We start from the raw sequence: 25,440 nt of genomic DNA, 5'->3' as shown, positions 1-25,440 counted from the left end.
TATTAGGCAAATCGGTCCTTGAATAGTAGGCTGAGAAGTGCGTTCTGGCTATTAGGTACGACATATATATATATATATATATATATATATATATATATATATATATATATGTCGTACCTAGTAGCCAGAACTCACTTATCAGCCTACTATGCAAGGCCCAATTTGACTAATAAGCCAAGTTTTCATGAATTAATTGTTTTTCGACTACCTAACCTACCTAACCTAACCTAACCTAACTTTTTCGGCTACCTAACCTAACCTAACCTATAAAGATAGGTTAGGTTAGGTTAGGTAGGGTTGGTTAGGTTTGGTCATATATCTACGTTAATTTAAACTCCAAAAAAAAGAAATTGACCTCATACATAATGAAATGGGTAGATTTATCACTTCATAAGAAAAAAAATAGAGGAAATAAATTAATTCAGAAAGGCTTGGCTTATTAGGCAAATCGGGCCTTGCATAGTAGGCTGACAAGTGCGTTCTGGCTATTAGGTACGACATATATAAATATATATATATATATATATATATATATATATATATATATATATATATATATATATATATATATATATATTAATATTATTAAATATGACCGAAAAGTAAAATTAATAATTCTAACACGAAATTTCTCAATATTTCTTATGTTTCTTTTCACTGTTGATGGTAAATGAAAAATCAATTCTCCAAAATTCATTTTTTATTTCTAGTCTGACGCAACACTTGAACGCGTTTCGTAATAACTTATTACATTTTCAAAGACTTTTAGTTTACACACACACAACTATAACCTGCAAATACTAAACGGAGTTCTTACTATGCTATGATTTAAACAGCTTTCATTTTATTTTATACCCACATTTTGGGTGAGGTGATATGTTACAACAGTTTTGGATGAGGTGAATAAAACTTTCAACACAGGACAGAACACGAAACAATGGGTATTAATTGGGTAAATTAAAGGTAAGAATGGAAGTAACTGCAGAGGGCCTATTGGCCCATATTTCTTGATTCTTCTATATTGGAGCGGAGTCTTGAAATGGGTAGAATATAGTTGTGCATTAATTGGCTGTTGATTGCTTGTGTTGACTTCTTGATGTGCAGTGCCTCGCAGATGTCAAACCGCCTGCTATCGCTGTATCTATCGATGATTTGTGTGTTGTTTGCTAAGATTTCTCTGGTGATGGTCTGGTTGTGGGAAGAGATTATATGTTCCTTATTGGTACAAGAGTAGTGTTGTTAACGCTTATGTTGACTGTGCTCTCAGCCACAGCTCAGGATGGAAGCAAGTCGATGAAGAACTGTAGGGTAAGGCAGGTCCTAGTCAACAACGGCTTCTCCAATGGTTTCGTTGAAGACATCATAAGAAGGAAGGTGAAACGCCATGCAACCTCTGAAGAGACAACTAACACAACACCTATACCCCCTATTAGACTATTTTACAGGAACTTCTTTTCCACAGCTCATAAAATGGAGGAAAGGGTCCTGAAAGATATTGTTAATAGAAACGTTATCCCTACAGACAAAAATCAGAAGATACAACTGACGATTTACTATAAAACCAAAAAAACGGCCAGCCTACTCATGAGAAACTCTCCAGACACAAAGCAGAACGCTTTAAAAGAGACCAACGTCGTCTATGCCTTCAAATGCCCACTTGGGGACTGTAAACCTCAAAGAACTCAGTATATAGGCAAGACAACAACATCTCTTTCCAGGCAATTAACGATGCATAAGCAACAGGGCTCCATTAAGGAACATATAATCTCTTCCCACAACCAGACCATCACCAGAGAAATCTTAGCAAACAACACAGAAATCATCGATAGATACAGCGATAGCAGGCGGCTTGACATCTGCGAGGCACTACACATCAAGAAGTCAACACCAGCAATCAACAGCCAATTAATGCACAACTATATTCTACCCACTTCAAGACTCCGCTCCAATATAGAAGCATCAAGAAATATGGGCCAATAGGCCCTCTGCAGTTACTTCCATTCTTACCTTCAATTTACCCAATTAATACCCATTGTTTCGTGTTCTGTCCTGTGTTGAAAGTTTTATTCACCTCATCCAAAACTGTTGTAACATATCACCTCACCCAAAATGCGGGTATAAAATGAAAAATGAAAGCTGTTTAAATCAGAGCATAAGTAAGAACTCTGTTTAGTGTTTGCAGGTTATAGTTGTGTGTGTGTAAACTAAAAGTCTTTGAAAATGTAATAAGTTATTACGAAATGCGTTCAAGTGTTGCGTCAGACTAGAAATAAATATGAATTTTGGAGAATTGATTTTTCAATTACCATCAACAGTGAAAAGAAACATAAGAATGATCGAGAAAATTTGTGTTAGAATTATTAATCTTACTTTTTCGGTCATATTTAATAATATATATGTCTACAGGAAAGACTGCTACCAATATATATATATATATATATATATATATATATATATATATATATATATATATATATATATATATATATATATATATATATTATATATATATATATATATATATATAATAAATATATATATTTATATAATATATATATATATATAATATATATATATATATATATATATATATATATATATATATATATATATATATATATATAATATATATATATAATATATATATATATATATATATATATATATATATATATATATATATATATATATATATATATATATATATATATATATATGCGAACAAGCCTGAATGGTCCCCAGGACAATATGCAACTGAAAACTCAGGCTTTCGCATTCGCAAGACCATTCAGGCTTGTTCGCATTTGTGTTCCTCACGTGTGCCCCAAAGAATGAGGTGATTTGGTAAAATGCTATGCCCAAGATAACTATCCGAGTGCCGGCGGTGGGGTGGTTCAAATAGCCTCGGCTATCACCTCATTTTGTCCGGTCGTGATGGTCAAGTGGATTAAGGCGTCTTGTACATACGAGTTGCGTTGCTTCTGGGAGTATGGGTTCGAGTCACTTCTGGGGTGTGAGTTTTCAGTTATATATATATATATATATATATATATATATATATATATATATATATATATATATATATATATATAATATATATATAATATATATATAATATATATATAATATATATATATGTGTCTCATTGAATATGACTGCATATTCTGTATTTACTATCTTCTGATTTAGGGCTTCTATCCCTCTAACTATTTTCTTAGCATCAGGGCTTAGCTGAAAGAGGAGTTCTCCAAAACTCGTTTTCGTAATTTCAAGGTGAAGAAAAGAAGTGAATTACTATAGAATGTACTACACTTATTCATACAATTTGCACGTTTCGAACCTCCATGGTTCATTCTCAAGTGAAAAGAATTTTCAGAACTGGTTGATTTATACCCGCACTGGTTTAGGTGATAAGACAATAAAGGTGAAAACATGGGGGATACATAAGGGATAAATGGGGGGTGAAACATAAGAACATAAGAATAGAGGTAGCTGCGGAAGGCCTTTGGGCCCATACGAGGCAGCTATTATCTACATACAAAGATTAATCAGGTGTAATGTTGAACAGTATCTTCTGTGTTGGCATCGTTATGTTCTGGTCTTGTCCTTACTCTCATGGTGGGTAGAGTAAATAGTTGTGTGATTTGGGTGTTCATAGTAGGTTGTTCTATTCTTATGTGAATTGCTTCAAAATTTGTAATCTTCTTGCATCTTGGGTTTTATGTATTATACAGGTATTTTTGTTCAAGGTATTGTTTTGATATGGGTATTGTTTTGATACATACAAAACAATACAGGTATTGTTTTGTTTGAACAAAAATACCTGTATGGCATTTTCTTTTAAAGAACTTTTCCTTGTATGGAAGATTTCCTGAGACCTGGAACCTCAAGAACAAGAGGTATAGATTTAAACTAACTAAACAAAGGTGCCAAAGAAATATAAGTAAATTCACTTTTGCAAACAGAGTGGTAGATGGTTGGAACAAGTTAGGTGAGAAGGTGGTGGAGGCCAAAACCGTCAGTAGTTTCAAAGCGTTATATGACAAAGAGTGCTGGGAAGACGGGACAACATGAGTGTAGCTCTCATCCTGTAACTACACTTAGGTAATTACAAATAAAGATGTTGAAGAAATATAAGAAAATTCACTTTCGCAAACAGAGTGGTAGACGGTTGGAACAAGTTAGGTGAGAAGGTGGTGGAGGCCAAGACCGTCAGTAGTTTCAAAGCATTATATGACAAAGAGTGCTGGGAAGACGGGACACCACGAGCGTAGCTTTCATCCTGTAACTACACTTAGGTAATTACACACACACACATACAAAATAGTAACAGGAATCGATAAAATTGATAGGGAAGAATTCCTGAGACCTGAGACCCGGAACTTCAAGAACAAGTGGTCATAGATTTAAACTCACGAAACAAAGCTGTCGGAGAAATATAAGAAAATTCCCTTTTGTAAACAGAGTGGTAGATGGTTGGAACAAGTTAGGTGAGAAGGTGGTGGAGGCCAAAACCGTCAGTAGTTTCAAAGCGTTATATGACAAAGAGTGCTGGGGAGATGGGACACCACGAGCGTAGCTCTCATCCTGTAACTACACTTAGGTAATTACTCTTAGGGGCCAGGTAGCCTGGTGGATAGCGCACAGGACTCGTAATTCTGTGGCGCGGGTTCGATTCCCGCACTCGGCAGAAACAAATGGGCAAAGTTTCTTTCGCCCTGAATGCCCCTGTTACCTAGCAGTAAATAGGTACCTGGGAGTTAGTCAGCTGTCATGGGCTGCTTCCTGGGGTGAAAAAAATAAGTAGTTAGTAAACAGTTGATTGGAAGTTGAGAGGCGGGCCGAAAGAGCAAAGCTCAACCTTTGCAAATACAACTAGGTGAATACAACTAGGTGAATACTTAGGTAATTACACACAGCTGCCTGTAAATTAGTTTACCCTTACTACATATATTTCATGAAGGGGTACTTTACGGTTAATACTTTTAAAGGATACTGTGCCTAAATTAATATGTGTGTTCTTAGTGGCTTAAATATATAATACATACAGTATTGCAAAACTTTTGAATTGTATGAAAAGTAATAATTTTTTGTAATACTGTACAGTAATACACATTATTGGCAAAAATGAAATAAAAGGTCATTAACAGTTTAAAATGGTTTAAACTTCACTGAATAATAGTAATACCCTTTTACAAGGAATTTTAAATATAAATTCAGATTTAAAATAACTACGAACAATCTTGTACCACTGCAGGAATTGGTGCAAAATGCTGAAGATGCTGGAGCAACAGTTGTTGAAGTCTTGCACGATACACGACAAGTACAGTGCCCCAGCGCTCATAATGCTGTTCAAAGATTTCTTAAGGTAAGTCAAATATTACTGACTGCACATTTATTTTGTAGTTTTCATATGACTATATGATATATGCGAAATTGTATAGAGGAGGTATATGACCATAAGAGAAAAACTCTGAACTAGTTAAATTTTTAAAACTAATTCAGTAACACCTGAGGCCCCAGGATGGTGACACCTGAGGCCCCAGGATGGTGACACCTGAGGTCCCAGGATGGTGACACCTGAGGTCCCAGGATGGTGACACCTGAGGTCCCAGGATGGTGACACCTGAGGTCCCAGGATGGTGACACCTGAGGTCCCAGGATGGTGACACCTGAGGTCCCAGGATGGTGACACCTGAGGTCCCAGGATGGTGACACCTGAGGTCCCAGGATGGTGACACCTGAGGTCCCAGGATGGTGACACCTGAGGTCCCAGGATGGTGACCCCTGAATTTACCTGTGGGCCACTAACACAAGTGGCCTCGACTAGGACAGGAACCGGGTGGCTTGTCAAAGTCCCCCCATTTGCCTTGATAATCTTTTCCAGTTGGATTTTGAAATTCAACAGTCATGGCATTTACAGCTTTGATGGGTAGGTTGTTCCATGGGTTTATAACCTTGTGGGTAAAAAAGCATCTTTTCTCAGTCCTACATTGTGGCTTGTTGAGCTTGAAACTGTTGCTCCTTGTTTGTGTTAAATTTGACATTTTGAAGACATTTTCCGAATCAACATCCACCAAATTGTTCAGTACAGTGGGGCCTCCACGTACGATGATAATCCATTCCTAGAGATATATCGTAAGTCGAAACTAATTTTCCCATAAGAAATAATGGGAATTGAATTAATCCGTTCCACACTCCCCAAAAAATTAACTTCAAAGTAAATTTTATACCTAATTCACCCAAATCCTTAGTACTAAAGTACAGTATGTACAAGTTATTGCTTACCTTTATTGATGACTCTTGTTGCATATGGAAGATTGCGAGGAGGAGGAGAGGTGTTAGTGTTTGGAAGGAGAGTCCCTTTCCATTATAACATAAGGCAGTGATTGTTTTTCTGTTTTCATCTTTTTCTGTGGGGAGCCCCTACAGCTCCCTGGAGCTTATCGGGCTAATGTATGTTATATTAGACCTGGACATTAGCTAAGGAGTTCAGACCTACCAGGGACCAGCGCCAGAACCTGGCCCCTTCAGAGAGGTTTCAAGGAGCAATGGCACTGGAAAACCCCCTAGTGGTTGGGGTTTTTCTTATCTGCCATTGACCCAACCCGTCCTCTTAAAAAGAACGTCGCTTTTGGCCGTTTGCCCGTATGGCCGAATATGGATGTAATTTGAAAATGAAAATAAATTTGGGATTTTTTTTCAACAACAGTAAGTTAAGGGTCCTCTGATAGGTTAGGTGGGCAGGAAATTCTCATAAAGTTTCAAAAGGTATGAAAAACGTTAATGGAAAGTTGCTTCTTCTAAGCTTGCCGAGTAAGCCGGACAACTCAAACAGAAAACGGAACAGTACGTCACTTTTGTGAGTCAATTTCATTTCAAATTACGTCCAAATTTGGCCATAGCGCGCAAACGAGCCAAAAGTGACATTATTTTTAAGAGGACGGGTTGATCGACCGGGGTCAGGCACCCAGAAAGGTAGGCATGACAAAACAAACCCCACATGGTAAAAAACTAAAACAAAAAACCGAACAGAGAGGTAGAAACTCCCTACAATCCCAAGGAAACAAGCAAACAAGCAAACATCACACTTTACTGCCGCGCTGATCGTCCGCGCAGCCCTCCCCGCCCCGAGAGGGGGGAGGGGGGAGCCCCGGACCTACTGCGCCGGCTGCCAAGCTTCAGTTCGTAAGCTAATGTCAACCGGGATAGACGCTTCTCTGGCCTCAGTTTCCTAGGTGGTGTTTGCCTTATGTGGCGTTCACTGCTGTGTGTTGTGTTGTGCGGTGGCCAGGAGTACAGTACCTCATCAGTGCCGGGGCTGCATGCGCTTAGTGGCTGACTTCCCTAAGCGCCCTGTGAGTACTGCCCTTGCGTAACAGGGTTATCTTCCCTGGGGCGTTCAGGAACCATTCCCGTAGAGGTTCTTGCTGCTCGGCATTTGTCTCGGGCTTGGGGCACTTGTTTGGCCCTGGGTAGGGATTGGTATTGTCCTGGTTAGGGCGTCAAGGTGTTGCGCGGCCTGCCACCTAAGCAGCGACCGGTTCCTGTTGCCTCTGAAGACGGTGTACTTTTGTGGGGTTTTTCTTTTGTTTTTATTTTCAATTGCCTGGTGGGGGTCTGCCCAGTGTGGCTATAGTTCCACTGGTAGTGTTTGGCAGCCCTCTGCTAGGCCCCCGTGATTGTACACGTCAGTGCTATCCTCTACCCTCTTGTTATTTTTGGGTTTCTTAACCGGTTAGCAACACCTTGCCCGGGCTTCCCGTAGCAGTCAGCCTACGTGCCCTGGAAACCCCTGTCTGGGCTCAGTGGACCATTGAATGTGTCTTCCGGGTTCCAACGCATCTTGTACGGGATCGTTGGTTGCTGTGCCCTTGTCTCCGGGTGACAGTCGCCACTTTTACATCCGTCATGCTGCCTGTTGGGTCACTGACACCTTGACCCGGAGTCTTGCGAGAGATTTTCTCTGCTTGTTTTCCAGTACTCTCCTGATGTTATTACTGTTCAGAGTACAGGCGACATCTGTGTTTCAAGCTAGGTTAGGTTGTTGCAACATGCTAGGTTGGTTTCCCACTTGGATGCCCCGAGGCCGCCCCGTTTTGGTTAGGTGCTGTTCGCCCCTTTCCCTCTCTGTTTCCGGCTCCGGACCATTTGCTGGTTTCGGGGTCGGGGCGGGGTTTAGTTGGGGCCGAGACTTGGGTGGTTTTCGGGGGCTGCCCTGTTTGGGTTGGGGGACGGAGGTTTTCGAGCCTGTTTCTCCTGCCAAGGCTTCTGGGTCTTACCAGCGGCCCTTTCTTGCTGCCTTTCCCATGGGCTCTTGCTTTTCTTTAAAGGCGGAGGGCTTGGAGGACAGCTCTGCCCCGGGGGCCTCTGTTGCTGGTTCCCGGGGCTGTGGGGGATGCCTGCTAGCAGTCTGGGGTGGTGTGCTCTGCCTGGGTTTTCTGCTTTTGGGCGGAGTTTTTCGCCCATCCAGTCTGCTTGCTTCCCACTTTTGCTGGCGTGTTTTCGTATCTTTAGTGTCGGTCACAGCCCTCTGTTCTGGCGGCCATTTTCGTCTGCCGGTTTCCCAGCGTCGCCACCAGGGCGGCGTTGCAGTTTGTTTACATGCGCTTGGGTGTGCGAGTGAGCTTCTTTGGTGAGTTTTCACCTTTTTTCAGGGGTTTTACTCTCCTTTTGTCATTTCTTTGCTTTTCTGGTGTTTTCTGCCTGTTTCCTGTTCCTCTGGGAACGTTTGAGTATTGATTTTACACCGGGTTTCCCATTTTGTCTATTTTGGGTCTGGGCCTTTGGGTTTGGGCTCAGTGTCTCTGGCTGTTATGCTTGCTCCCACACCTTGTCCCTCAGTTTTCGGTCTGTTATGACCGTTTCCCAGGGGGTTCTGTCTGGGGGCTGTGCTTTGCCTTTCTGTGGTGTTTCTCTGCCGGAGAAACCTCTCCGACCAGACCTCTCATGCCGGCTATCCACCCATCAGTTCTTCGACTGATGCTAAAGCCACCGGTTGTGTGCTCCAGCTCCAGTGGTTGTTTCAGCACTGTGCCTAGAGTGTGGTGTCTGTCTTCTAGGTGGTGTGTGAGATGGGAGTGAGTCTCCAGTACTCGGGCTGCATGCGCCTAGGGTTACCTTCCCTAGGTGCCCTGTAAGTATTGCCCTTGGGGCTTGGGGTTACCTTCCACAAGTTCCTTGGGTCCTGCTTCTGCTAGGCTGTCTACTTTTTGGTTTTCGGGCGCCCTTTGTGTGATGGGGTGTTGTCTTCCTTGTTCGCCTTAGGGTAAGGGGCAGTTTGCACTGGTAGGGGCGCAGGGTACTGCACAGCTTGTTTTCACCAATCATAGCGGCCGGCTCTGTTCCTCCTGGGTACACTGTCCTCTTGCGGGGGTTTTCTTTTTCCTTTTTGTTTGTCTACCTGGTGGGGGGACCCTGCCTTTGATTCTTGCCCCCTTTGTACTGGATTCTCTTCCGACTTCTGGTGGTTCCCCCTGCTAGGTCCCCATGAGTGTACACGTCCCGGGGGTTCAGTTCTTAGAATGTTGTTTGGTAGACATGGGCGCTGGTTAGCAGTACCCTGTCTGGGATTACCTGAGCATGAGTCCTCATATAATAAATGCTCAGGACCCTGGGAAATCCCTAGGGGAAGCGTGGGCCCGATGGATGTGGCCCCGGAGTCCTTCCCTCGCTTTGTGCGAGTTTGAGGGTTGCTCTGTCCCCTTGTCTCAGGGGTGACACTCTCTATTTTGCCCCCGTCAGCTGCCTGTGGGGTTGGTGACACCTTCGGCCCAGGGTCCTGTGAGTTTTGTTGCTTGTTGTGGCTCGGTTACCCAGTTTTTTGCTGACTAAGTGGGTGCAGGCAGCACGGGCATTGCACGTTAAATTTTGGTGGCAACGCACTAGGTTGTTTGCTCCCCGGAAGCCCCGAGGCTGCCCCGTTTTGGTTGATAGTCTTGTCGGGTCCCCCCCCCCTTCCTCCCTGCATCTGGGTCTTTACCATCTGTAGGTTCAGGGTCGGAGCGGGGTTTGTGGGAAAAATTGACTCCTGTAATTCATTTAAATTGATGCTAATTTTCGATAGCTGCGAAGGACCACTACTTTTTAAAGGAAAAGTGGAAACTGGGTAAAGCAAGTGGTTTACTATTAAATCCATGAACTAGTGTCCTATGGATATTATTGATAAATATTTAATTGAATATTAAAGGGACTGTAATTTATGAATCAAATTCTCTCACCGAAAAGGGGGGTTATATGCCAAAAGACTATTGTATCCATGGCATCATTTCAGTGTGGTTTGTTCACTGAAGTAAATTAATTGAGTAATTGCAAGAATTAGGCAAAAATAATTAGAGGCGAATGGACCTCAAGATACTACGATAGACTAATATTACAAGCTGTTCTTAAATGCAAATCCTGCTCTGAAACTCTCCCTGGACAGATGCAATATGTCCTATTATCACCACACCAGAAATAAATATCTCTTTGATATCCCCAGAGTCAAACTTAATCTGTGTAAACACTCTGTGCAAATAAAGGGACCCAGTCTATGGAACTCATTCCCTAATTAATTGAAAAGCTGTCCAACTTTTGCGTCATTCAAAAACAAAACTAAAAAGTACCTAATTTCATCTTCATAGTTTTTTACCTTTTGCTTTAAAATTACACTGTATCTATTGCTACCCAATCTCCCAATCCTTATGTACCCAATCTGAACATCTTTATCATTGTGATCATTGCTGTCTTCTTATATGTGCTATCAATCTGCTGTATGGTGTCTATTAATCTTGTTTAAATTACCAATCAAGTTGTCAATGTAATCAATCAGAGCTTTAATAAACCAATGTGCTTTACTATACTTACTAATCTCTCTCATCTCATTTTTTTTCTTGCAATGTATCTGTTATCATTTTATTAATTTTGCTAGAATTTACCTACTTAAAATTATCTGTTAGATTAAGGACTTGCCCGAAACGCTGTGCATACTGGTGGCTTTACAAGATTGTAAATACAGTACTATGCTATGTATTCTCTCAAACCCAATGTACCTTCTTGTATATAAATAAATAAATTAATAAATAAATAAATGAATTAAATAAATAAATAAATAAATAAATAAATAAGTGATTAGTAACATGGATCTCAATGGGAGATCATTAAAATGTCTATGTTATTAGTATCTACATTAACATATACAGCTTAGCTGTGAATTGCGAGAGGTGTGAAGTTAACTGCCACACTCCTGACGACGTATTGCGTCTGACAAAATTGTTGCCTCAAGGTGGGACAGCCTAGTGCCTCGCTTGACGTGGACTTGGTTGCTGCAAGGCAAGTAGACTATAAAAACTTTCTACCTGATTATTAATAATACATCCTAAATTAAAGGAAATAATCCTACTGAATATAGCAATCACTGTAGAATTTGTCTACAGATATTAATGGAATATTTATTCCTATGTAAATTAAGAATATTGTTAAAGAAGAGACGTACAGGGTACTGGATTTTTGTTGTAATTGAATGGCCTAATGACAACTAATCTAAATGTTAAATGTGCACACTGTATAACAAATAGAAAATTTATTGTTGCCGAGCCGCATGTCCGTTGGTGGAGAGAACTATGCAATCCTTCGTCCTCAGCTGCTGTGTGAAGGACGTTGACTTAGGATTTGGTATCACTCTGGTTCCTGGACACGGCTATTGATATCCAATTTACCGTGGCAACGCTCTTGTAAATGTAATAACGAATAATTAAACTAAGCAAATGCTTTGCTGTAGCGTCGTCTCTCTCTCTTACATGTTGCTAATATGGCGTCGCTCGTCGGAGTCGGGCAGCAAGCAAGTAACACTCCTTCCTCTCTGGCTGTGCTATGCATATGCAGCCAGCTCAAAGTATTCTCGAGCTTAAAGTATTTTATTTTTACTTGCAATTAATTGGGAAGACAAGGACTGGTGACGAGTGCTTATGTCACTAAATGATGTATTAAGGTGCAATATATTTTTGCACAATGCAAGTCAGCTTATTAAGACTGCATAAAGAAATATCATATGAATTGTTTTACTTTGCAATATTTTCCACTGTAGTTGTTAACACTTTCCTGGATTTTCGACTTGGAATTACGGGCATTTTCCCTAACCGCTTGTCGGATCACGACGTAAATTTACGGTGCGGTTTAAAATATTTGTAAAAAATCCAATTTAAATCCGATTTACTTGGGGTTTGTTTCAATCTCCGCGCCATGGAATTCCCGTTCTCTCGGGTAGGCCGCAAGTCACGTTGGCCTACTGGGTCACGTGACAGGCCCATTGTTTTGTTGTCACGTGGAGCGATCGGATCTCTCTCCCCTCGGCCTCCCCTCGGCTCTCCCCTCGCCCAACCTACACAATGCAGACACAAAGAAAGTTCAGAAAAGAAAATGAGTTCGCAGGGCAGATGGAACAGTAAGACTACAGCAGGTTGTGGTGAACAAACCACAGGCAATTGTTGACTACAATAAGTTCATGAAGGGTGTTGACCACTTTGATCAAATGGTAAAGTATTACCATTTTGCCAGGAAATGTCACAAGTGGACCAAGAAAATAACATTTTATTTCTTGCAAATGGCATTGCAAAACGCTTATGCATTGTACAAGGCCAACACAGATGATCGAAGGAAACTAACTCTGCTCCAGTTCCATGAAGTTGCTATTTGGTCTTTATTGAAATTTGACAATGCAGAGTGGCCTGCAACAACTACACCATCTCCACATCTAGTTCATGCTCCAGACATAAATGATGACACTGGTCCTGTGTATCCTGCTGTTGACCCGTCAACACCTGGCCCGTCGGGTGTAAGGCGCCCTCTCTTCACGTCTACACCTAGTGCTGAAGCTGAATCTGATGAAGATAGTTCATATTCCACATTAGTGTTTGAAAACAATAGTGAGTGAGAGCGACGATTCAGACAGTAGTTTATTGCCAACCCAGAGAAAACAGCGACGTGTTGTTATAGCAGAGACTCGCCTGAACTATAAATTGAAACATGAGCTGGTAAAAATCCCCAAACGTCGCAGGTGTGAAGTGTGTTCAAAGTCGGGTATCAGGAAGGAAACTGGTATAGCGTGCAAGACATGCAATGTTCCACTTTGCGTCATACCTTGTTACACCACTTATCACAGGAAAAGGGTGTATTGGGTGGACAAGAAATAACCACCCACATCAGCAGCTTCACTCCACCTAGGAACATCTGTTGAGCAACTTCAGGAATCAGTACCTGAAGGAGGTGGAGTGGAGATAAAATGCTCAACTTATTTTACTACAATCGTCTTTGCTTTGGTAAGTACACATAATTGTCTTAGATTGTTTCAGTATTGTAGTCTATTTTCTTAGGAATATTTTGATACCTAAATGAGAACTGTAGCACGAAAACTAAAGTAAGTATACACGAAACAAGAGAAACTTTTTTTGTGGGTGTTGCGGGTGTGAGTTGGAGTGTCAAGAGCGGGTTCCGGTTGTGTGTTTTCCGTCATCTCCACAGCTGTGAATTCCAAGGAATTGTATTTGATATGCATATGTCTGTGTAGGGAATTTTATTCAGAACACTATACAAAAGAAAAAAACGGTGTGAAACAAGTATAAACTTGAAAAACATGAGCAAAGTAAAAACTTTTGACGCTCACGGGTACAAACACGCGTAAGATTTTATTCGCTGCAAATTTATTTGACGCTCTGTTGACCAATTCTACCCATGTTCTTATAGAACTTTCTATTGCGAACACATTGCTATAAAAATGAAATACGTAGCTCCAGAAAAAATGTCAGGACAGTGAAATAAGTAGAAGCATTCAAAGTGCTGCATCACACCAGTGTCGTCGCTGCTGAAATCACGGATAACGCTTCGCCCAGTTCCCACACTCGTGTGGGTCACCCGATACCATAATTAGACATTGATAAGCATATGTCTGGGTGGGGAATTTTATTGCGAGTTCAGTGATATCAAAATAAGCGCTGTAGGATGACTGTGAGGCTGGCAACAAACGAAAGAGTATGAACATTTACTTCCTGTTTGGGTGTCACGGCGAGTCATCTTCGTGTTTATTTACTTCGTGGTTGGATACCAAATGCTTGGGTGACATTTTATGCATATGATCTTGTAGAGAATTTTATTGCCAACGCATTGATACCAAAATAAAAAACCTAGCTCGAGAATTGATGTTAGGAGCGTGAAAAGATTATAAACTTTTTTGTGTTTACGCTTGAGCGCCCAGAACGCCGCGCGCACAACCCGCTTTTTTTTCCAGCTAGTGCCGCGCGCACTAAAGTGTTAACCCTTGAATGGCGCCTGGCTATTTAGCATGTGTCACTCACAGGCGCATACCAAAAAAAAAAAAAAAAAATAATAATAAATTTTTCTTCTAAACCTGTTAATTTGTGTTCACTTATCATGGGAAAAAATAATAAAAAAATTATAAGTGGCATATATTGCCCGCTATAGGGCGGGGAAGTCTGGCAAAAAACAGGCGCTGACTCGGCGTGCGTCCCAGGCAGTCTGTTACTCCCCAGCTGTCAGGCCGGAGTTGCCACAAAGAGATAATTACCTATTTATTTCAATGTCTCTGATTGATTTTTCATAGTTTTTTGCTGTAATATTATTCAATAGTGTGTAGTGTGATATATTTATATAATAAAATGAGTGGATCATCGCTGTACTCAAAAATATGGTGTGCATATTGTTGATTCAATTATGTTCATCAAACAGTGAACAAATACTTTGTTGGTTATTACACTATATACACAGGTTATATATAAGTACTGTATCTGCATGTTTTGTTCACCATAACGAACCACTAAGTTGGCATGCTGAGTGGCAGTGCCAGTGGCAGCCCGCCACTGGCTGCTACTTCCTCCCTCCCTCAAGTCACCTGACTCACCCACATTCTCCTCCCACAATACTGTTTTTGCTTTTATTCACTATATACAGACGCTATATATAAGTATCTACATTCGTGTTCACCATAATGAACCACTAAGTTGGTATGCTGAGTGGCAGTGGCAGCCCACCACTGGCTGCCACTCCCTCCCTCCCTCACCTCACCTGATTTGCCACCATTCTCCTCCCACCATACTGTTTTTGCTTTTATATACAGACGTTATATATAAGTATTTACATGTTTTGTTCATCATAACTGTACATCTAAGCTTGTATGGTGAGTAAAGGCACAAAGACGTAGCTACTCACACAGTCAGTTGGTGGCTGCCGCCCTCAAGGCCAGGCGCACTAATATTTCTCCTCCAACAATACTGTTTGTGAGGTTATTACGCTATATAAACACATTATATATAAGTATCTACCTGTTTTATTCACCATACTTGTACAAGTAAACTGGTATGGTGCCCAAAGACCATCGTGGTCACCAGTAAACAACATGATAAGTCGTGCAGACGACGCCACAGCTCTAACCTAAATGGCGGCTTCCAACCTACTCCTCTTGCTGTTTATACCCTCTATACACACGTTATATATAAGTATCTACATTTGTGTTCACCATTGCGAACCACTAAGCTGGTATGGTGAGTGCAGTCAATAAAAGATGGCCACACACAGTCAGAAGACAATGCCACTACCCTCCCTCCTACAGCATTACTCCTCCCTCCATGGAGCACAACGCTAAATATCACCACAATCCTGCTATTATCAGAACTCCCTGGTCAGTTTTATCACAGTCAGGGGTCTTCTGTAATAATATCATCACTACATAATAGCATGAACAAGTATATTATGGCATTTTTAGGCGATGCTGTGGTCACAAGCTGAACAGCCGTGCTGTGAGCTCATGCTGCGTGTGTCAGGCTTGGTAGCTCACTCAATACTGAGGCCCCTAACACCCAGGAATTTGGCCCACGATTTAAAAAAAAAATGGCGTCTGTTTACAAGAGCCCTGAGGAAGGTAATTACCTAAGTGCAATTACCTAAGGGTAGTTACAGGATGAGAGCTATGCTCGTGGTGTCCCGTCTTCCCAGCACTCTTTGTCATATAACGCTTTGAAACTACTGACGGTCTTGGCCTCCACCACCTTCTCACCTAACTTGTTCCAACCGTCTACCACTCTGTTTGCGAAAGTGAATTTTCTTGTATTTCTTCGGCATCTGTGTTTAGCTAGTTTATATCTATGACCTCTTGTTCTTAAAGTTCCAGGTCTCAGGAAATCTTTCCTATCGATTTTATCAATTCCTGTTACTATTTTGTATGTAGTGATCATATCACCTCTTTTTCTTCTGTCTTCTAGTTTTGGCATATTTAATGCCTCTAACCTCTCCTCGTAGCTCTTGCCCTTCAGTTCTGGGAGCCACTTAGTAGCATGTCTTTGCACCTTTTCCAGTTTGCTGATGTGCTTCTTAAGATATGGGCACCACACAACCGCTGCATATTTTAGCTTTGGCCTAACAAAAGTTGTGAACAATTTCTTTAGTATATCGCCATCCATGTATTTAAAAGCAATTCTGAAGTTAGAAAGCATGGCATAGGCTCCTCGCACAATATTCTTTATGTGGTCCTCATGTGATAGTTTTCTATCTAGAACCACCCCTAGATCTCTTTCTTTATCAGAATTCTTTAAAGATTTCTCACATAATATATAGGTTGTGTGGGGTCTATGTTCTCCTATTCTACATTCCAAAACATGGCATTTATTAACATTAAATTCCATTTGCCAAGTGGTGCTCCAGATACTTATTTTGTCCAGGTCATCTTGAAGGGCATGACAATCATCTAAGTTTCTTATCCTTCCTATTATCTTAGCATCATCAGCAAACATGTTCATATAATTCTGTATACCAACTGGTGGATCAACTGTATACAACTGATAGATAAGAGTTCACTGCTGCCACCATGGGCAAGTGGTGAACCCCGTGTATTCGCGGGCCGTTTAAATCTTGCATAGTACTCCAAAGCATCATATGATGCGATGCGCAATTTACTGCAAGTCGGTCAAAGCATCATATGATGCGATGCGCAATTTAAGGGTTAATGCACCTAAATGAACGAATTCAGTAAGCAATAATATGCTTCGTAAATAATTAACTAAATAAACGATTATCCTTAGTAAGGGAATGTAATTAACTAAACTCTGTTTAGATGCAAACTAAATGTGGAGAGATTCATGTTTTAGCCTGTAGCTACCTCCCGGCGTCATTGAGACTGTGGGAAGAATTTGGCTAATATTGCGTCGCAATAAAAACATTAATTGAATTAGTTCTACAAATTAGTAGAGTTAGTAATTACTATGGTTAATACAATAATGATGTATTGTAATACAAGAAATGATGTATTAGTGTTGGAAACTTTCCAACAGGGTTTACCATGGTTTTGAGACATTCGGTTGGTCTTGGGGAATTCCCCTTCCAGGGTAGCGATGGGGGCATTCGAGCCTGTTCTTCCAGCCGTGTTGTATGAGTCTGCCAGTATGCTCCCTTCCTTTGTGTTTTTCACGGCTGCCCCAGTTTTTCTTGAGGCTGGGACTTTGGGGGGACGGCTCAGCCTTGGGGCCTGCCGTATGGGTTCCCGGGGCTGGGGAAGGGCTAACTTGGGGGGCCTCTGGCCCCATTGGAACCCGCTGTTTTTTTCAACCCTCTGGGCGGGGCTTGCGGTAGCATGGAGTGGGGTTTTTCCTTCCCTACTCTCCGCACGAGTTGATGGGCATCGGCCCTTCCCCCGACTTGGTTCCTTGTCCCTTTCGCCTGTTGGTTCCGCCCTGTTGGTGAGTGCTCTTTTCCGTTGTTCACCCCTTTTAACTTGGGACGAGACTTCTCTGTCATGTTCCCCTCTTCTTGGGGTTCTGCTTGACTTTAGGTTTCTGGTGTGACTGGGTTTTTTGGTGCCTTCGTCGTTTGTGCTTGTTTCTGTATTCTCGTAGATTCTGGGTGGTTTTTGCTCCTTCCCGTATTATTGGATCGCCTGTTGTCTGCCGGTTCAGCTTCATTCCGGTCCTTTCTAGGACTTGTTGATCCTCTTCCGTGCTTCCTCTTGAGTTTTCTGCCCTGTCTCGGTCTTTTGTTCATGTATCTTCTCTCCGTGTTGTGTCTTGGCGCTGCTCGTTTTCCTTCTATATTCCTGGTCCGAGATGCCAGGTTGGGCTGCTTGTAGCCCAATTGGGCTACTGGTGGCCCGGTTGGATTCCATTTGGTTCATTAGTTTCCTTAATGAGCTGGCTATGTGTGTCGTTGCTTACTCCTTTTTTAATATTTTGGCTTCTGTTCCTGTGTGTTGGGCTGTTTCTCTTCAGCGAATCGGCCAGGATACGTCCTGTTGGGCTATTTTCGTTCGTGTCCTGCGCATGCACCGTGGGAGTTTGTTTTGGTTCGGACAGTGTGCACTAGTGCTGGGGTTCTCCGTCCATTTTCTCCAGAGTGCTTTGCCTCTTGCTCGTCTCATTCTGCAGTCCGTGCCCTGTTGCTCCTGGGGGGGGTGTTCTGTGATGCTGCTATGGGGAGGTTGCTGGGTTTTCCCTGCGTTTTAGGTAGGGGGCGCCTCCGTCACCTCTCCCCCTCCTCTTCTGCATGGGTGGCTCTGGCCTGCTTCCGCGGGTGGTGCTCCCGGTTCTCTGCTGCGGGTGCACGATACCCTGGCTGCCTCGGGCGGCACCTGCCTTGTGACATTGTCTTGACCCTTCCATGCCACTGTTCTGCAGGTGAGTTTAAGGGGTCTGGCGTCTCCTTCGTCCAGGCGCTGGATCGTTTTTGGGGGTACGAATGGGAGTATATATGTACATGAGTACATGGAACATACTAACAGGGGTGCCTGCAGCAGGCCTATTGGCCCATACGTGGCAGGTCTTGTTCCGAACCTCCCGATACGGACGTCAAGCCCCTAGGTGACTGCAGGAGGCCTCTCGCCCCATACAGGGCGGCTCCTGATTGCCCATCTTGTCCCTCTCCTATGTATGTCCACCCATGTGGGCTTAGGGAGTAGAAGAACTCCTAGATCCCCATCAAGCAGGTTTCGTGCTTGTGTTTGGGGCCCCACCTTCACTGTGTTCCTCGGTTCCTACGCACTGATCGGTGCGTAAGTGGTGGTGTCTGTTGTGTGGGTACATGTTCCTGTGTCAAGGGTGTTCTGTAATTACCTAAGTGTAGTTACAGGATGAGAGCTACGCTCGTGGTGTCCCGTCTTCCCAGCACTCTTTGTCATATAACGCTTTGAAACTACTGACGGTCTTGGCCTCCACCACCTTCTCACTTAACTTGTTCCAACCGTCTACCACTCTATTTGCGAAGGTGAATTTTCTTATATTTCTTCGGCATCTGTGTTTAGCTAGTTTAAATCTATGACCTCTTGTTCTTGAAGTTCCAGGTCTCAGGAAGTCTTCCCTGTCGATTTTGTCAATTCCTGTTACTATTTTGTATGTAGTGATCATATCACCTCTTTTTCTTCTGTCTTCTAGTTTTGGCATATTTAATGCTTCTAACCTCTCCTCGTAGCTCTTGCCCTTCAGTTCTGGGAGCCACTTAGTAGCATGTCTTTGCACCTTTTCCAGTTTGTTGATGTGCTTCTTAAGATATGGGCACCACACAACAGCTGCATATTCTAGCTTTGGCCTAACAAAAGTCATGAACAATTTCTTTAGTATATCGCCATCCATGTATTTAAATGCAATTCTGAAGTTAGAAAGCATAGCATAGGCTCCTTGCACAATATTCTTTATGTGGTCCTCAGGTGATAGTTTTCTATCTAGAACCACTCCTAGATCTCTTTCTTTATCAGAATTCTTTAAAGATTTCTCACATAATATATAGGTTGTGTGGGGTCTATGTTCTCCTATTCCACATTCCATAACATGACATTTATTAACATTAAATTCCATTTGCCAAGTGGTGCTCCATATACTTATTTTGTCCAGGTCTTTTTGAAGGGCATGACAGTCATCTAAATTTCTTATCCTTCCTATTATCTTAGCATCATCAGCAAACATGTTCATATAATTCTGTATACCAACTGGTAGATCATTTATGTAGACAATAAACATCACTGGTGCAAGAACTGAACCCTGTGGTACTCCACTTGTGACATTTCTCCATTCTGATACATTGCCTCTGATTACTGCCCTCATTTTTCTATCAGTCAGAAAATTTTTCATCCATGATAGAAGCTTACCTGTCACCCCTCCAATATTTTCCAGTTTCCAGAACAACCTCTTATGTGGAACTCTGTCGAAAGCCTTTTTTAGGTCCAGATAGATGCAGTCAACCCAACCATCTCTTTCCTGTAATATCTCTGTGGCTCGATCATAGAAACTGAGTAAATTCGATACACAGGATCTTCCAGATCGAAAACCATACTGTCTGTCTGATATTATATCATTTCTCTCTAGGTGTTCTACCCATTTAGTTTTGATTAGTTTTTCCAATACTTTCACTATTACACTTGTCAATGATACAGGTCTATAATTGAGGGGGTCTTCCCTGCTGCCACTTTTGTAGATTGGAACTATGTTAGCCTGTTTCCACCCGTCTGCTACGATTCCTGTACACAGGGATGCCTGAAAGATCAGGTGAAGTGGAATGCTGAGCTCAGATGCACATTCTCTCAGAACCCATGGTGAAACGCCATCTGGGCTAGCTGCTTTGTTCTTACCGAGCTCCTTGAGCATTTTTTCCACTTCGTCTCTAGACACATCTATGTGTTCTATGTTGTTCTCTGGAATTCTTATTGTATCTGGTTCCCTAAAGATTTCATTTTGTACAAACACACTTTGGAACTTTTCGTTTAGGGTTTCACACATTTCCTTTTCATCTTCCGTGAATCTATTTCCCATTTTCAACCTCTGAATATTATCCTTTACCTGCAATTTGTTGTTTATGAATTTATAGAATAGACCTGGTTCTGTTTTACATTTGTCCGCAATCCCTTTTTCAAAATTTCTTTCTGCCTCTCTCCTCACTGCCGTGTAGTTGTTTCTCGCATCTTTGTATCGCTGGTATGTTTGGGGGTTCGGCCTCTTCCTGTATTGATTCCATTTTTGTGTCTTTCAGTCTCTAGCCCTCTCGCAATTTCTATTGAACCAATCCTGTTTCCTAGTTCTGCATCTCTGTTTTGGTATAAATTTTTTTGTGCCTTTATCATATATTTCACAAAACTTGCCATACATCTCATTCACTTCCTTGCCTAGCATCAAGTCTGTCCAATTATACTCACTAAAAAAATTTCTAAGGTCACCATAATGTCCTCTCCTGAAGTCTGGTTTTTCAACTGCTTCAACCTCCTTATTTTCTTCCAGCTTATAACGCATTGCATACTTTATTCCCAAAAAGACATGGTCACTTTTACCCAAGGGAGGAAGGTACTGAATGTCAAATATCTCTTCCTCCTTCCTGGTAAATATCAAATCTAGCATGGAGGGAACGTCCCCTTCCCTCATCCTCGTAGCTTGTTTAACATGTTGATACAAGAATGTTTCCAGGATGAGGTCTACAAATTTACAGGTCCAAAAATCTTCTGTTTTAGCTTCATATGCTTCCCAGTCTATGGATTTCAAGTTGAAGTCACCGACTATCAACAGTCGTGATCTATCGTTATCCGCTCTTGCTATAATCTCTCTCATTATTGTTATAAGACCTTCACGTTTACTATCTAGCTCCTCCTTTGACCATGTGCTGCTTGGCAGTGGACTATATGCATTTATCATCATTAGTTTATCATCCTCATAGCAGATCTCTAGTGCTATTATGTCAACTTCTTGTGGATTGGCAGTCATTATTTCCTTCACCTTTAGGTGTTCTTTTACCAGCACAGCAACGCCACCGCCTTTCCTAATTTTTCTGTCCCGTCTCCAAATTGAGTAGCCCCTTGGGAATATGACCTCATTTAAAATTACATCTTCAAGTTTTGTCTCCGTGAGTGCAACAATGTCTGGTGTCTGCAGCTGTATTACATCACTTAACTCCAGTATCTTCGATCTCACTCCATCTATGTTGGTGTATGCAATCTTCAGGAACTTGTTCCCCCTCTCCTTATTCTTCACTCCCCCTCTCTCTATTGATTTTGTTGGTTTGCCTTTATGTACCACTTTACTGGTTTGCCTACCCCTATCACTTTGTAGAAAAAAGAATTTATTTCTTCTTCATTCCTGCTCTCATTTAAATGTTTTGCCTCGGCGAGGTTCAGTTTCAGCTTCTCTCTATCTTCTTTTGAAAGATCTCGTCTTAACGACCACCCTTTCCCATCCTCATCCCTTTGCAATTTTCTAGCATTCCTTAGTACTTCTTCCATCTGTTTGGCACCGTTTAGGGTGATCCTCAAAGGTCGATCTTTCCCTTTTACGTACCTGCCTATTCTCCTGTAGTCGCACACATTCTCTCTGTTTGTAAGACCTTCCACGAGGCCAACAATTTTATCTACTACTTTAGCTTCTTCTACAGCTCTTTCTGACCTAGATGTTATCGCCTTTTCTTTGCAGCCAAAAATGATCAGGGACTTACTCCGATCAACTGTGTTTTGCACCAACTTCGGGTTAGATGCCAATTCTTTCCTCACTTCTAGCCTAATGTTTGTTTTATCTTGGTTGCTGCAGTGTTTGACTTCCTTTACTGCTTCTTCTATTTTTTCCTTCTCCTTGGCCACTTGTGCATAAGTGAGTTGCATATCTTTCTTGCACTGTTCTATTCCCTGTGTAACTTCCTCCATCTGTGCTGACAAAAGCTGTTTCTCCTGTTGAATTTCCTTGCCTAACCTATTGTAGTCATTTATGTTTAAATTTACTTTAACTTCTTCCAAAGCTATTTTTAAGAGTTTATTTTCTTCTTCCATGGCTTTGCAGTTTGTTTCCAATTGATTCTTATCCTTGCGCAAGTCTTTCACTAAACCCTCAAGACATAAAACTTTGCTATTCAAATGGTCATTACTTTCTTTCAATTTACTAATTATTTCTACATGAGAGTTCACTATAGTATCTAAATTTACCAACTTGTTATGTAGACTACTAATATCAATGCTTTCTTCATTGAATCCCTCAAAATCAAGCTCTGTTTTGTTTTTCCCCTTGCCAGTGGCCATCTTGAATGTTCTTCTCTGCACTGTAAACACTAGGGCAACTTTTTCTCATCCGATTTTTCACTTCCCTTAGCACTTTCCTGTTATCTCACCTATTTTTCAAGAGCACTATACCTTTATGTTCTCTGGGACACCACTCACTACCATCAACCTGTACTACAATACTTAGGATTGTTGAAATATGCTGGAGCTCCTCTGCTGCAAGTGTTGACCCTAGGGGTGTCACCTTTTCTGTGGTGATGTTTTGCTGCAGTTTTGATACTGTGGTTGTGTGTTGGAGTGAGCTTGTGGCATTTTGTTCGGCCCTTCCGTGCTTCTTCCTGGGGCCTTCCTTGTTTGGGTTATTTGTTTCCATGCTTTCTGGGTCACTCATTTCTTGCTGGTCTTGCTGTACCTATCTTAGCTTTTCCATGTACATTCAAATTGAAGTTCTGATGTTTATTCAGGTCATGTACATACTTACAAGGTGAGATACAAACATAATGGAACATTGGATTCTCTGTTCTCCCCTAGTTGTGCTTGTTGGGGTTGAGCTTTGGCTCTTGGTCCCGCCTCTCCGCTGTTGGTCACTTAGTGTGTGGGTTCCTGGGCCTGCTGGGCTCTCTCGTATCTACGTTTGATCCTGTCTGGAGTCAGTCTCTACCATTCTCTGCCTTTGCCGCGAGAAGTTCCTTCCGGTTGTATGTTGCATGTTACATGTTGCATATTGTGTGTGGTGCATGTTGCTGGTGCGTGTGTGTATTGGTAATGTGTGCCACGGTGCCATGTGGTGCTTGTTACTGTGTTGGGATGTTGTGGGGTGACATTTTGCTGTAGTTTTGTGCCTGGGGTTATGCTTTGGTTCTTTCGTCCTGCCTCTTCCCTGTTGCTTCCCTGATATCTCCTGGGCTCTGTCAGGTCTGCACTTGCAGCTGTATGTGGGGTCTGCTTCCACCACTTCCCTTCCTCGTGCATCTCCTTCACACTGTTGTGTGTTTTGTTTGTGTAATTACCTAAGTGTAATTACCTAAGTGTAGTTACAGGATGAGAGCTACGCTCGTGGTGTCCCGTCTTCCCAGCACTCTTTGTCATATAACGCTTTGAAACTACTGACGGTCTTGGCCTCCACCACCTTCTCACTTAACTTGTTCCAACCGTCTACCACTCTATTTGCGAAGGTGAATTTTCTTATATTTCTTCGGCAACTGTGTTTAGCTAGTTTAAATCTATGGCCTCTTGTTCTTGAAGTTCCAGGTCTCAGGAAGTCTTCCCTGTCGATTTTATCAATTCCTGTTACTATTTTGTACGTAGTGATCATATCACCTCTTTTTCTTCTGTCTTCTAGTTTTGGCATATTTAATGCTTCTAACCTCTCCTCGTAGCTCTTGCCCTTCAGTTCTGGGAGCCACTTAGTAGCATGTCTTTGCACCTTTTCCAGTTTGTTGATGTGCTTCTTAAGATATGGGCACCACACAACAGCTGCATATTCTAGCTTTGGCCTAACAAAAGTCATGAACAATTTCTTTAGTATATCGCCATCCATGTATTTAAATGCAATTCTGAAGTTAGAAAGCATTGCATAGGCTCCTTGCACAATATTCTTAATGTGGTCCTCAGGTGATAGTTTTCTATCTAGAACCACTCCTAGATCTCTTTCTTTATCAGAATTCTTTAAAGATTTCTCACATAATATATAGGTTGTGTGGGGTCTATGTTCTCCTATTCCACATTCCATAACATGACATTTATTAACATTAAATTCCATTTGCCAAGTGGTGCTCCATATACTTATTTTGTCCAGGTCTTCTTGAAGGGCATGACAATCATCTAAATTTCTTATCCTTCCTATTATCTTAGCATCATCAGCAAACATGTTCATATAATTCTGTATACCAACTGGTAGATCATTTATGTACACAATAAACATCACTGGTGCAAGAACTGAACCCTGTGGTACTCCACTTGTGACATTTCTCCATTCCGATACATTGCCTCTGATTACTGCCCTCATTTTTCTATCAGTCAGAAAATTTTTCATCCATGATAGAAGCTTACCTGTCACCCCTCCAATATTTTCCAGTTTCCAGAACAACCTCTTATGTGGAACTCTGTCGAAAGCCTTTTTTAGGTCCAGATAGATGCAGTCAACCCAGCCATCTCTTTCCTGTAATATCTCTGTGGCCCGATCATAGAAACTGAGTAAATTCGATACACAGGATCTTCCTGATCGAAAACCATACTGTCTGTCTGATATTATATCATTTCTCTCCAGGTGTTCTACCCATTTAGTTTTGATTAGCTTTTCCAATACTTTCACTATTACACTTGTCAATGATACAGGTCTATAATTGAGGGGGTCTTCCCTGCTGCCACTTTTGTAGATTGGAACTATGTTAGCCTGTTTCCACACGTCTGCTACGATTCCTGTACACAGGGATGCCTGAAAGATCAGGTGA

At 41.7% G+C, this 25,440-nt stretch overlaps 1 protein-coding gene across 2 annotated transcripts in view; it reads left to right on the top strand.

Annotated features, from left to right (window-relative positions):
* LOC138372957 (sacsin-like) overlaps positions 1-25,440 on the top strand; it is a 91,771-nt gene that overhangs the window by 27,078 nt on the left and 39,253 nt on the right. For both annotated transcript variants that reach the window (XM_069338908.1, XM_069338909.1), the window contains exon 4: positions 5,258-5,368. In XM_069338908.1, the coding sequence (XP_069195009.1) occupies positions 5,258-5,368 (111 nt within the window). The remainder of the gene's footprint in view (positions 1-5,257; positions 5,369-25,440) is intronic.

Source organism: Procambarus clarkii, chromosome 40, assembly GCF_040958095.1.
Source record: "Procambarus clarkii isolate CNS0578487 chromosome 40, FALCON_Pclarkii_2.0, whole genome shotgun sequence".
NCBI classification, from domain to species: Eukaryota; Metazoa; Arthropoda; class Malacostraca; order Decapoda; family Cambaridae; genus Procambarus; species Procambarus clarkii.
This window is presented reverse-complemented; position numbering and strand designations above follow the sequence as displayed.